Raw genomic sequence first — 12333 nt, 5'->3', positions numbered from 1 at the left:
GTCCTTTCCAACCCAAACCATTCTATGATTCTATGATTATATTCCTACAAAGGAGAAAATGCAAGGCTCGGGTGCTGGCTTATTGATGGTGGCTTAACAAGGAGCAGAGTGAACTGGTCTGAGCTGTTAGATCCACAGACAGACTTGGTGAGAGGCTGAGGCAATGAATCATGCTTGATTATGTCAGTTACACTGTTGAACCGTGTTATCACCATAATAAACCTGTTATACTACCTACTACAAATCCTGACTCTCTAACGAACCCAGCCTCCATGCTCTGTACCCCAGGGCTGTGAGAAAGAGCAATCCCAGAGCAAATGGAGTGCAGCTGTAGGTATTAACCCAGACCTAAACTTGTCATTTTTGCCATAAGGGTATCATCTTGTAAATGCCGAATAGATGTAGATAATTTACATTATGTACACTTGGTAATCTGCATCAGGATGTAATTCACAACTATTCTAACTTACGTTAAACTTAAGTGACTTTGCTAGTTGAAGACGTGCAGTAAGGAGAGACGTTTGTGCCTGCCTTGTCCTCTTGAGCCAAAATACAGAGAGGCTTTTGTTGAATCAGGAGGCAAAGGATATTGCCTGGGTTTCCAAAGTTTGATCAAAAGGTCCATGATATCAGTGAGGTATAAGTGATAAAATAAAGTGGGAGGAAGAGTCAAGATTTTGAGGCCTGAATTTGATCATGGGTAAGAAATGATAAATATCTCAGAGAGGTTTTAAGGTGTTGATCCAAAGTCCACGTGAGTCAGCGGAAGCTCTGCACTTCTTCCCTTGGGCATGGATCAGGCCCCGCGCTACTCCAGATTTTGCTCAGGTGTTTTTGTTGAAATAGTTCTTACTAGTCAAAGTTTCAGGAACCTCAAATTGCAGAAAGTATGCTGCCAAACCCTTATCACTTTAACAGCTGTACTAAATATTTTATAACTCCGATCCATACAGGCTTTAAAAGAGAGCACTATGTTTCGTAGCTGCAGTTCTGAATGGAGAGAGTAAACAGTTAATCACCCGAGCAGCATTTGTTTACAATGGGGGGCTTGAGCCATGCAATTCCATGTGCAAATTAAATGGGGGGTGTTGGGTTTGAGGTTTATTTGTGAACAGTTTGGCAGTCTTTGAATAAATTATATGAACTTACCACACACAAATAAGCTCAAAATCTTTCTCTGTCCCTCCACCCCTATTTTGTATATTTGTTTGTATCCTTTTTGTCTTATTTAACAAAGGAGCTAAAATAAACATCTGCTCTCTTTCAGGGATAAATTCAGGGATTACTTCCAAGATTTCAATAAGGCCTTTCATAAAGTGGATAAAAATAGAGATGGCTATATAACTGTATATGACCTGCACAGGATACGACAAGAGTTCAACTATTACCTTCATCATGATCAGTTCAGTAGTCTTCTAAACAGGTTTGTATGATTATCTCCTAAGCACCAATTTGGTCACACCCAGCAAAGCCTGTAAACTTCTACTTAGTGTTAAGCATATAAGAAGCTCTGTTAAAACTAATGGAGATACCCACATGCTTAAAACTGCATATAAGTGAAAAATCTTTTTAGGTAATGTATTGATTCTGCAGGTAATGAGAGTGAAATGGCTTCTTACATATAAAAGTATGCTTTGAGTATGTGTCTTTGTTTGCTAGTTTGTTTTATTTATGTAATATCAATTTAATAGAGCAAGTGTGTGAAACAGATCCTGTTCAAAATAGAAAGAGAATTAAATCAGGTTATAAAATAGCAATACTTTTCAAATGATCCAATGCTGCTGCCATGTAAAACTATGCTTTTAATTCTCTGTGTTAATATGAGTAAGAAGAAAAATCTCTTTTCTATATGCTGAAGAACACAAAGGACCTGCTCCAACATTAGGTAGCTGGGGTTCTCTGCACCAAACAGTCCCCCAAAGGTCATATGCCTGGCAGCACTGGGTTTTGTTCTCCAGAGCCTGCTAGATCAGACTCGTTTTTGAAATAAAATTAACAAAGTCTTTTCACAGTTCACCTTTAATTGGGTGATCAACTTTTTATGAATTGAAACCTTAATAGGAATCTGCTGCTTGTTTCTTTCTCAAAGACCTCTTGATGATAAACACCTCCATTCATTGTAATTTTGTGCAGATTATTCCTTTCTTGATCCAAAATAGTCTTTTCTAAATAATACAGAGTAGATTAGCATATGCATTTAGTTTTATTACTAAAATTTTAATGCCCACTTGGCAATTTATTTCTCCTCTGAAATGGTGTTGATTATTTCCTTTTCCACACACTGTCTCCAATATTGGAGCCAGCTTGACACGGGTAGTATGTGGGAGTGCTGTGCAGCTGCAAGATGCAAAATCAGGGCTCTTGAACATTTTTTTTTCTTACTAGCAGATATGGGGTCTATAGTTAATTTCTTTTCCAGCCCGTTTTATAAAGCTTCCTCTTTGTTTTACTGGCTCTCCCCATTAATTAGACATTCTTGTAACTGGATATTCTGGTGATTGGTAGCTGAGGCATTGGTCCCCAGTGATTTACTGTGGAAACAGATGATAAAAGTTCATTACAGTAATTCAGCTTTAAACAGGAAAATCAGGGCTGCGTAGTGGGGCCATCTCCTCTGTCAAGTCTTGCCTCTCTAGGACTTGCCTTGACCATAACTCTAACAAAAAAGCTGAATGCAAGACTGAAAGATGTCCAGCCTTTCCCCTGCAGCATAGGAATTGTCTAATACATATGTGTAAAGAATCTATAGTTCTGATAATTGGCTATAAAATTATTAAAGTCTATTAAAAACATCTCCATAGATGGTAACTGTAAGGTCAATCTGGAATAATTTCATGGGAGCCAATGGACCTGTATCAAAAACACCCAAGGTATACTGTAGTCTGGAGACTCTCTGATTATCTTTCAGTGGTAGGAAATTCCATAAACTGGCTGCACTGGCTTTATACTGGGTAAGTGAGAGCAGAGCAAGCCCCTGCCATTATATCCCTTGTGGTGATGAACTCTACAGGCTCATTAGACAGGTTTGAAGTCCTTGTTTAAAATATACCAGGTGTCTTTTCATTAAGTGGTCACAAGTCACAGGACATTGGAGGAAAGTAGCTTTTCATGTAATAGTGCTGCTCATCTAGTCTTTCATGCTAAATAAGTTTTATTTGCACATATTTTCTGCATATGTGAAGCTTGCCTTAATTCTAGTCTTTTTATGGTAAAACATCTTTGAATAAAAATTAATTTAGTTTGCTACCAAAGTTCTCTGCAAAAAGAATTTCCCCAAATCATATGCAAGAGCTTGTCTTTCCCCATGCTGATATTTGATGCAAAAATATATTCACTGTTGTTACCTGGAGCTATCTATAGTCAGCTCTGTAACCCACTGAATTTCCGATGTGACAGAACATGAAATTCCCCAGTGTCTGTGATCCAGCAGATGTTTCAGCTGACAGACAGAAATTCAGCAAGTTGTGAGTGCAGCCTGCAGAGCCCGTGGGCTGGGCTCCCAGGTACAGCCTGACCGCAAGTGATCAGAAGAGAAACCCTCACTGAACACTGCATGCCACAAGTCAACGGCAGCAGCTGCTGGGCCAAATGTGCCAGCCCGCTGTGCGGCTCAGTGGACGCACCCAAGGAGGGAGGGCCAGTGCCTGAGACACAGCGAGGCTGAGTCCTGCCAAGAACCTGTAAAATAGAATCGTTTAGGTTGGAAAAGAGCTTTAAGATCATCCAGTCCAACTATTAAATAGTTCTCTAGTGGCCTGCCAAACCAACACAGGGTGAAGTACAGGTTGAGAGGGAAGGTAAGCCCTTCTATCGCAAACATAAAGAGAAGCATTGTATGGAACCTGGTTTGGTTTCCTCCCATGTGGTAGAGAAATTGTGAGTGAGTATAGACCTGTACTGGTACATCCATGAAACGTATTGTGGAGTGGTACTGGATGTCCTAGCTTGTGTCTGGTAACAGCTTACCAGGCTCTATGTGGTTCTGCTTGTTTCTCTCACAATTGTAATGATCACAACATATTGGGAGGCTTAAGCAGCACTTCAGCATCTGCAAGTCAAAGGTATTTTTATAAAGCAGAAAGTCAAGGGAAAGTACCAGCACTTAGCACAAGGAACATCTACTCCTCAACAGAGTCTATTAGACTGTGTTTACGCTGTGACATGAAAAAGAGATTCAAGGACAAGGTTGGGAGCCTACGTGTCCTCCGGCCACATTGAGGATGGTGAGCTCAGCAGTGTGTTGTGATCAAAATACTGTGCTGTGCTTAAAAAGCACAAAATTAATGCTGATGGAGTGGAAGGTTGTGCAGTTGGGCCCAGGCTAAAGCAGATCTCCTCTTGAGCATCTTGAGATTGGCCTGGATCTGCATCTGAGAGTGTGGTTGCTTCTAATAGATCGGATTGGTGGCTTAGACCTGAGAAGGAGCTTGGGCTGAAACTAACAGGATTTATACACTGACAGCACAAGCATGTCCTGAAGTGTGCTGCAGTACAAATAATACATCATAATAATTGATCAGTACAGACAACAGTCAGACAATTATTTAAAATCATTGATATCTCATTCTGTGTTTTTCCCTTAGCTTAGGAATCAGCATTCATGACAGCAAGCTCTCTTATTTTGATTTTCTGAGAGCAACTGATGATGGCAGAGCATCTAAAATCCAACAGAGACAAAAGCAGGCTGCACCACCTGCAAGCTTTGTAGCACTCAGCTTAGAACAGACTCTAATTAAGATAAAAGAAATAGTTGCATCACTTTATCATTTGTTGTACAAGGTAAATTTCATATGGTCACCACATCTTATTTAATCTCTATTTTTTTCCGCCTGGCTGGGGACTAACCCAAAGGCTTCAAAACTTTTCTGCTATTAATTGAGTGCTGCCAACAACCTTGGCCTATGTAGAAATAGCATCTTCTGACAACTGCAGACTTTTTGATTGTATTCTGGTAACTCCACAAAACGAGCATATCAAATCAAGCCTAGAGGTTTTGTGAAGATAAGGATTGGAAAGGCAAAAGTGAATAGCAAATTATCAGGACCCTTCTTCTCTTCCCCAAACCCCTTTTCCTCTTCCACTTGTCTGTAAATTGTGTCCCAAGCGTGTAAATATCATGTCTTTCAAATAGCTCTGTTGAGTTTCCTAAGCTGAGACTTATTATGTGTAGGTATAATGTGCTACTGCAGGTAGCCATTATGGTTTTATCAGCATGAGATGAAAGGATCATGTAGCAACTGAGGATACAGACATACGATCAAATGTGAGCAAATTATAGTGGCTGCAGAAGTTAGCACCTGTCAGCTGGGGCTCTGCACCTATCTGCATTTATGCTCTTGGCCACTTCTGACTCTGACACAGACAGATAAGGTGCATTAATTGTTAGCAGCAAGTTTCCTGGTTTTCCCACCTGTAAAATGAGAAGAATAAAAATAACCACTTCTCTCTAGAATTTTGAAAGGCCTGAATGAAAAAATGCTGTATATTAAGCAGTCTTAGCCTGTTGTGTTGGAGTCTACTGAAATGCAGCAGCCTCTAGACTCAATAATTCTCGATGCCACAGTAAGATTGTTTCCAAGCATGGGAAAGAATAATCGAAAAGACCTTCAAAGAAGCATTCCTATCACAGAGAACCATAGAGCCATCTCATCTGCACCTGAAGTTTCAGGTCCAGTTTAAGCTCATGGCTTTAGAGGCAGGCTTATGCCTGCAAAGATGTCCAGAGAACGGCAACAAGGCTAGTGAAGGGTCTGGAGCACAGGCCTTATGAGCAGCGGCTGAGGGAACTGGGGTTGTTTAGCCTGGAGAAGAGGAGGCTGAGGGGAGACCTTATTGCTCTCTACAACTACCTGAAAGGAGGCTGTAGTGAGGTGGGTGTTGGTCTCGTCTCCCAAGTAGTTAGCAATAGGACGAGAGGAAATGGTCTCAAGCTGCATCAGGGGAGGTTTAGACTGGATATGAGGAAAAATTTCGTCACAGAAAGGGTAGTCAAGCATTGGAACAGGCTGCCCAGAGAGGTGGTGGAGTCACCATCCCTGGAAGTGTTTAAAAAATGGGTAGACGTGGCACTCTGGGACATGGTTTAGTAGGCATGGTGGTGTGGGGTTGATGGTTGGACTGATGATCTTACAGGTCCTTTCCAATCTTAATGATTCCTAGTTTTTACTTTCATTAAAAATAATCCAGCCACCAAGCCAGGAAACACAAAATTGCTACTCTACCCTTAACTGGTTTAGTAATGGACTTGGTAATGTTAGGTTAATGGTTGGACTGGATGATCTTAAAGGTCTTTTCCACCCTAAATGATTCTATGATTCTGTGATGGTCTCGCTACCCCAGAATCCCCAGCAATGTGGTCCTCCCACCTGCCTTGTGTCAAAACCAAGACTTTTGTACTTCTTTTCCTGCCTAATAACCCGGGTCAGGGAACTGCAACCTGATAAAAGCCTGAGCAGTTGTGCGTGGCCATGGGAGAGCTGCTGCCCACACAAGGCAGGGGAACAGCAACTGGGAAGACGATGGGGGTAGAAATTCCCTGTCATCAATGGCTGCATTTCTGAAATCTCAATCTCTGGACTCTGTCCTGCAGTTAAATAACACAGGCTTCCAACAAAGACTTCGCTAGTGATGTCACTGGTACAGGTACCCAAAAAAAAAGTAGTACCATGGGAGATGCTGTTTCTTTACAGAAATCTATTTTCACACTATTTGGAGACTCCTGTAACTTTTGCAAACTTATTTGGCCCCTGTTGCCATTTTTCGCCAGATTAGTCTTAACTGTTGGAGAGGATACTGAAATATTTATATAATCACTTTACATTTTTCATAGTAAGGGGAAAAAAATCCTTCCTGTGCTCTGCATATTGAAATAAGAAATGGATAAATTCAATAGCACAGGTTCGTGTCTGTTAAATTTTAGTAGAAGACAATATCTGTCCTCTTATCCCTGTGTGTCTTGGGAATAGAGAAGGTCACAGTTTTGTCTGCTGAAGGTATGATTTGAAAATTACTTTTGGCATGAACAAATCATCCATTTAGTCTTTTAGGATACCATTTGGTGGTTATATAACTTCAGGGACCAAGGAATTTTCTCAATGAAGAGCAAGACTTTGTCCATCATGCTATGGAAAAGCAGAACTTTTTCTCATTTCCCTTACATGAGAAAATAAGGAGGTTCTCAATTTTCTTGTGACCCATTTTTTGAGTAATAGTTGCTGCCACCTATGTGATGGGTGACTCTGACAACATAAGCTTATAACAAAATATTTTGTCAGAAAGATCTGAAAGCACAGTTCCTAGAGTCCAGCTAGTTTAAAAAAAAAAAAAATCACATCCCATCCACAACATCTCTGCAACTGAAGACAGACCTTTGAAGTTTCATAACAAATAGTTTAAGAGTTCAGGTGGGTCCTCTCTGTCAGTATAATCATTTCATTCATTTTCACCATACTTGGTACAATGCATACTATAATACTCAATGCTTTTGTTTTCCCTTAAGACTTCCAGTACGTAAGCAAAGATGAAACTTTTATATTAAGAAGTTACAGAATCCTCTTCAGTGATCAAAGGATTCCTTTCCCATGTCCTTTGGATATGGTAGCATTTGTTTTGCCAGTAGGCATGGTTCATGTACATTAAAATATACATTTTTAAACCCATTATTTAGAACAGTTCTAATGCTAAAACATAAAAATAGTTGTATTGTGCCAATATGCTGTAGTGCTAGCAGACTAATAGGACTTTAACGTGAAGTTTTGAAAGGTGTAATATTCATTTACGTTTATGGAATTGGTGATTTATATGTGCAGCATCATAAATAAGGGGCAGAATAAAACATGGGGCATGGTAAGTTAGTATCAGCCAGGCAGAATGAGAGAGATATGGCCCACAACTTTTCTAGACCTTGGTATTTCTGCCACTCATTTGGACTACTCTTGCATGCCTTCTGCTGCAACTGTGCTAAATCTAATCTGTTTCCCCTGGGAAACATTTGGAAAAATCCCATGAAGAACAGGCTGGGCATTTTGTGCAAGGGAGGATGAGAAGAGAGCAAGTAAGCCTTCTAGATGAGCTGGAGCTAATGAGGATGAAGGACTGTCGAGTCCTTTAGGGAGCAGAAAACAATCTTGCCCCCAGGGAAAAAGGGACAGTCATTGGGGGTGCAGGGAGGGGGAACAAAAGGCAAATTACATATGGTCAGGTGAGTTTAATTTAAAATATTTTAATTAAAATTATTTAAGGCAGCCCTTAAATATTTTTGTTTGTTTCCTCTCTTGTCTTAATGACTACCTTTTCTGGAATGTTTGGATACTTGATATAATGCCTTTTTGCTTTCACTGCAGGTTGTTTTTTATTTCCGTATTTATATTTACGTGTGGTACAGAAATACAGGCTATTTTTGGCTTATTTCAACAATTGCATCTCATTTTTAAAAGAAAGGAAAGCTTCAAACTAAGTAAGGTTCTGAGAAACATGTTTTGTTTCTTCATGTATAAAATACCTGCAAGTAAAAGGCATATGGGTCTCGGGTATTTCCATGTGAACTGCTAAATAAATGACTTCTTTTTTAGAATGTCTAGGTTTGCTTAAGTCATTTGAATTCTTGCTTCTCAGGCATTTTCTTTATTTGATAAAGACGACACTGGAGTAATTAAAGCACTGGAATTTCAGTAAGTGCTTGACCATTTCTGATTTAAATTATCAGACAAGCAGTTCAGGCACCTTCTCAAGAGCCTTAACCTTTGTGAGGACTTCACAGTAGACTGGAAAGTTTTCCTGAAAAACATAAAGCACCTCAGAGAGGTAAGAAGAGCTACCAAGCTATAATATATTTCTTTAAAAGATATGATCTGATGGGTTAGAAGTGACTGACTGACTATCTAACTAAGCGTGCAAAATTCACATATCTTTCTGTTGATCTCAGCTGAACTCCATTGAAGCCCTTGCCTCCTTACAAACTGCTCTCAGAAGTTAGGTCTTGCACTCATGTAGATTTAGGTCTGTACATGTGGCAAGCTGAAAGCATGACCACAGGTACAGCCAGATTGCCCCAATGGGGCAACGTAGGATGTGGGATATCCAAATATGCCTGATGATCCCTGACCTGTCTAGATGTACTGGCAGGGGCCAGACAGAAAAGCGGGTGGAGTGGGAAGCCCACCAGGTTCTTGGTGCCAAACTGTAATAGCAGTGTAGCTATAGCAGGAAGGTCAAACACAGAGATTAGTCAAGAATGGAGAAAATCTTGACTGCAGTCATGGACAGAGTCTTCTGATGCTCTGAATATGTATGTTGCAACAACTCAAATAAAACTAGAGTTGCTGTTTCTCCATGGCAGAGGTTTGTGTCCACAGTGCCTCACTTGGAGTCGTTCACTTGGTGCAGACTGCAGGAACAGATCCTTCAGTTCATAATCACATCCTTTTATCAGTGAATCAATCCTTACCGTGTTTGTAAATAGCGGGAACATTATCAAAAGGTGTAAGTGAAAGAAGTCTCTGTCCTGTGTTAATTTCACAGTCCTTCCCTTTCCTCTGGCTTCTCCCTTCTTAGTCTGCCTTACCCAGTGGGAAGCTGGTATAAGTAGATCTGAGGGTGCAGGAGTCCAAATGACGTTACCTTACACTCATTTATGAACTTGGCTAAGGATGTGAAAGCTGGTTACTAGCTGCATAAAAAGCAGTTCTAAAAAAAAAAAAATCGGTATTAACTTGCATCTTATATTCCAAGAAGTAACTATGTTTCATTTTCAAAAGTATATGCTTGAAGCACAAATAAAATGAGAAAAATAATAATCATCACCCAATGGAAAAGCATATAAAAAGCCTACCACTTTATTGCCATGGCGATAATAGAATGTTGTGCTAAACAAATCCGTATAGAACTATATGGTGATTAAATCTAGTGTCATAAAGTAGAAGCTGGAAAACCAGTGAGATATGTCTCAGCCTCTTCATATCCCAAGTCAAAGTCTGCCAGGCTTCAAACAATCGCAGGGCTTGAGTAAATCATGAGAGGAGGAGGAGGAGGGACCAGAGGTTTCAAATGAAGGAGGACCCATAAACAGCTCCAAACACTTGTAATGTGTTACAGGCTTTTGTAGAGGGTTAGAGACTTTATCTATGCGTGTCAGTTACCAATAGGCATAGCTTTACCAAAGTGCTTATAAGTGTAGCTTTATTTAAAATTTTATAAGGTTGCTTAAATGTATTTCATTCTCTGTAAATTTAGCATTAATATTTATAGTAGTGTAACTGTTACTTTGTCCTTAGTGGCAGGACTACATTTAATTATAGTTATTTAAAAAATAGTTGGGGATTTTTAAATATTTATATTTTCAGCTTGTTAAAATTAAAGTGCAATCTTAACAGATATAATAGATTACATGGTTCTCAAGTGTAAAACAGTGGAATACTTTGTATAGGTTAGAAAATGCTGCATTTCCCTCTTTCCTGCTTTTATGCTGATATAAATTCAATAAGTTTCAACTGAGTCATACCAGCACAAAGACCAATTTTATGAAATATAACATAGCTATAGAATTATTTTAAGAATGTATTTGTGTGCTGTAATATTGACCTGCCAGCAAGCTTTCGCGTTAACTTTAGAATAGGTAGCTGCTTTTGTTAGGGAAGGTTTTGCTGTAATGTCTTCTCATCCTCAAAGTAGGTGATAAGCCTCCTTAACAACTTGACAAGCTGCACAATTCCTGGGATCAAACTCTGCAAGAGTGTACATTTTAACATGAAGTCTCTTTAACAGTCAGTCCTTCAAGACCCTGAATACTTTCTACTTCAGCTTAGCAAAAAAGTAAGCTACCTCCACATCTTTCAGGAGGTACTCGGTCCATGACGGGACTGGAGCCTGTACTGCTTTTTTCAATACCAAGCATTCACCTTGAACAGTTTTCTGTGCTGTGTTAGGGGCAGAAGGGATAAATCCGTCATTAAAATCTCAAATTAATGCACAAGGGAACATTTTTGAAAAGACAAAACAAATATGAACCAGGTTCACAGTGCTGGTTCAGCTTCCAGATGCTCTCAAATCTCATGTTTTCATTTTGGGTTCAACCCAAAATTTCCCACGCCTTTGCAATTTGATCCCACCCTCGGTTCACACGTATTCCTGGGCTCCTGTGCAGGTTCTGAGAGAAGGCTGTTTGTTAAATTATTCACTTCATCCAAACATGCTACAGTTTTGGCCTGTAAAGTATGTATCTAAATTAATGAGGTATGCAACTCATTCAGGCACGTTAGGAAAACTGATCATTACGCTATACAATGTGATCACTGAAGTATATTAAAAAGTAACAAGTAAAGTATGCAGCTTGATCATTAAAGTATGGAAAATTTACTGAACTAGTGAAGTATGAGCCTGGGATGACTTTTGTCTCAAATGGCACCTCATAAATAAACCCCACAACCACAAAGGCAAACATTCACAAACCCAAAAGCCATATAGGTTTAAGTTGTATTTTTTCCTTAGAAAACAGCTGAACAAGGGGAGATGAAAAAAATCTTGTGGAAAGTATTTCTAAACGTTCTATGCGTCACGTGGATCTTTTGATGGCTTTGACATATGTTGATGAGCTTTACATTCTGATTAACTCTCTAGAATACACACTACAGCAGCTGTATATGAGCAGGATGCCCACTGAAATACAGCTCTGTGGAGCTGTAGGGCTATACTATACAAAAATAGAATTTTAAATACAAAAAGTATTTTAAGCGCTATGACTGTATCTTAACATTCAGATAAGAAAGAACCAAGGTTACGGCACTTAGTGTGGATGTTGCTAACCAACTGCAGAAAAGCTGAGGAAGGAGACAGAGAGGACATTGTCTTAGGTGGGATGCTATTAACCACCAGTGGACTCTCTGAGGATATTTGTAAAAGTCCAGACCCTGGAGCTGGGAATATGCATCATGAACCTTTCTTGACTGACCTGCCAGTCTTGTGATTAATAAGGCCTGAGTGGAGCAATTCTGCATTAAATTGGCTAATGCAGTCCAGCCTAATGAAAGCTGCACTTGGGAATCAGCACCCACCCACCCCACCCCGCAAAAAAGAAAAGACACTTGCATATCCTTCCCCACTGTGAGCTATTTCAGATGTGGAAGGGGAAAAAAGTAAAGAATGTGTTGAAAGTGATAGTTCAGGGCGTGCTGGCCAGGTCTAGAACAGCAAGGTTTCCATAGAGGATCAGAACAACTACACTATAGTGGGGAGTATGTGGAGAAAGGAGGGATTATGATCAGGGCCAAACAATTTGTTGTTTAGCCTTTCTGGAGCTGAGAGTGCCGAGTGATTTGCTGCAAGCTCAGTAAACCTTCA

The 12333-nt window shown here is 39.8% G+C and overlaps 1 protein-coding gene across 1 annotated transcript in view; it reads left to right on the top strand.

The window, feature by feature from the left end:
* The window catches only part of EFCAB6 (EF-hand calcium binding domain 6), a 111779-nt gene that overhangs the window by 81596 nt on the left and 17850 nt on the right, over positions 1–12333 (top strand). Inside the window, 3 exon segments of the mRNA XM_075707467.1 lie at positions 1268–1423; positions 4584–4779; positions 8614–8802. Coding sequence (XP_075563582.1) covers positions 1268–1423; positions 4584–4779; positions 8614–8802 — 541 coding nt within the window.

Source organism: Pelecanus crispus, chromosome 1 (genome assembly GCF_030463565.1).
Source record: "Pelecanus crispus isolate bPelCri1 chromosome 1, bPelCri1.pri, whole genome shotgun sequence".
Classification (NCBI taxonomy): Eukaryota; Metazoa; Chordata; class Aves; order Pelecaniformes; family Pelecanidae; genus Pelecanus; species Pelecanus crispus.
Note: the sequence above shows the minus strand (reverse complement) of the source record. Positions and strands in the feature narration are given on the sequence as shown.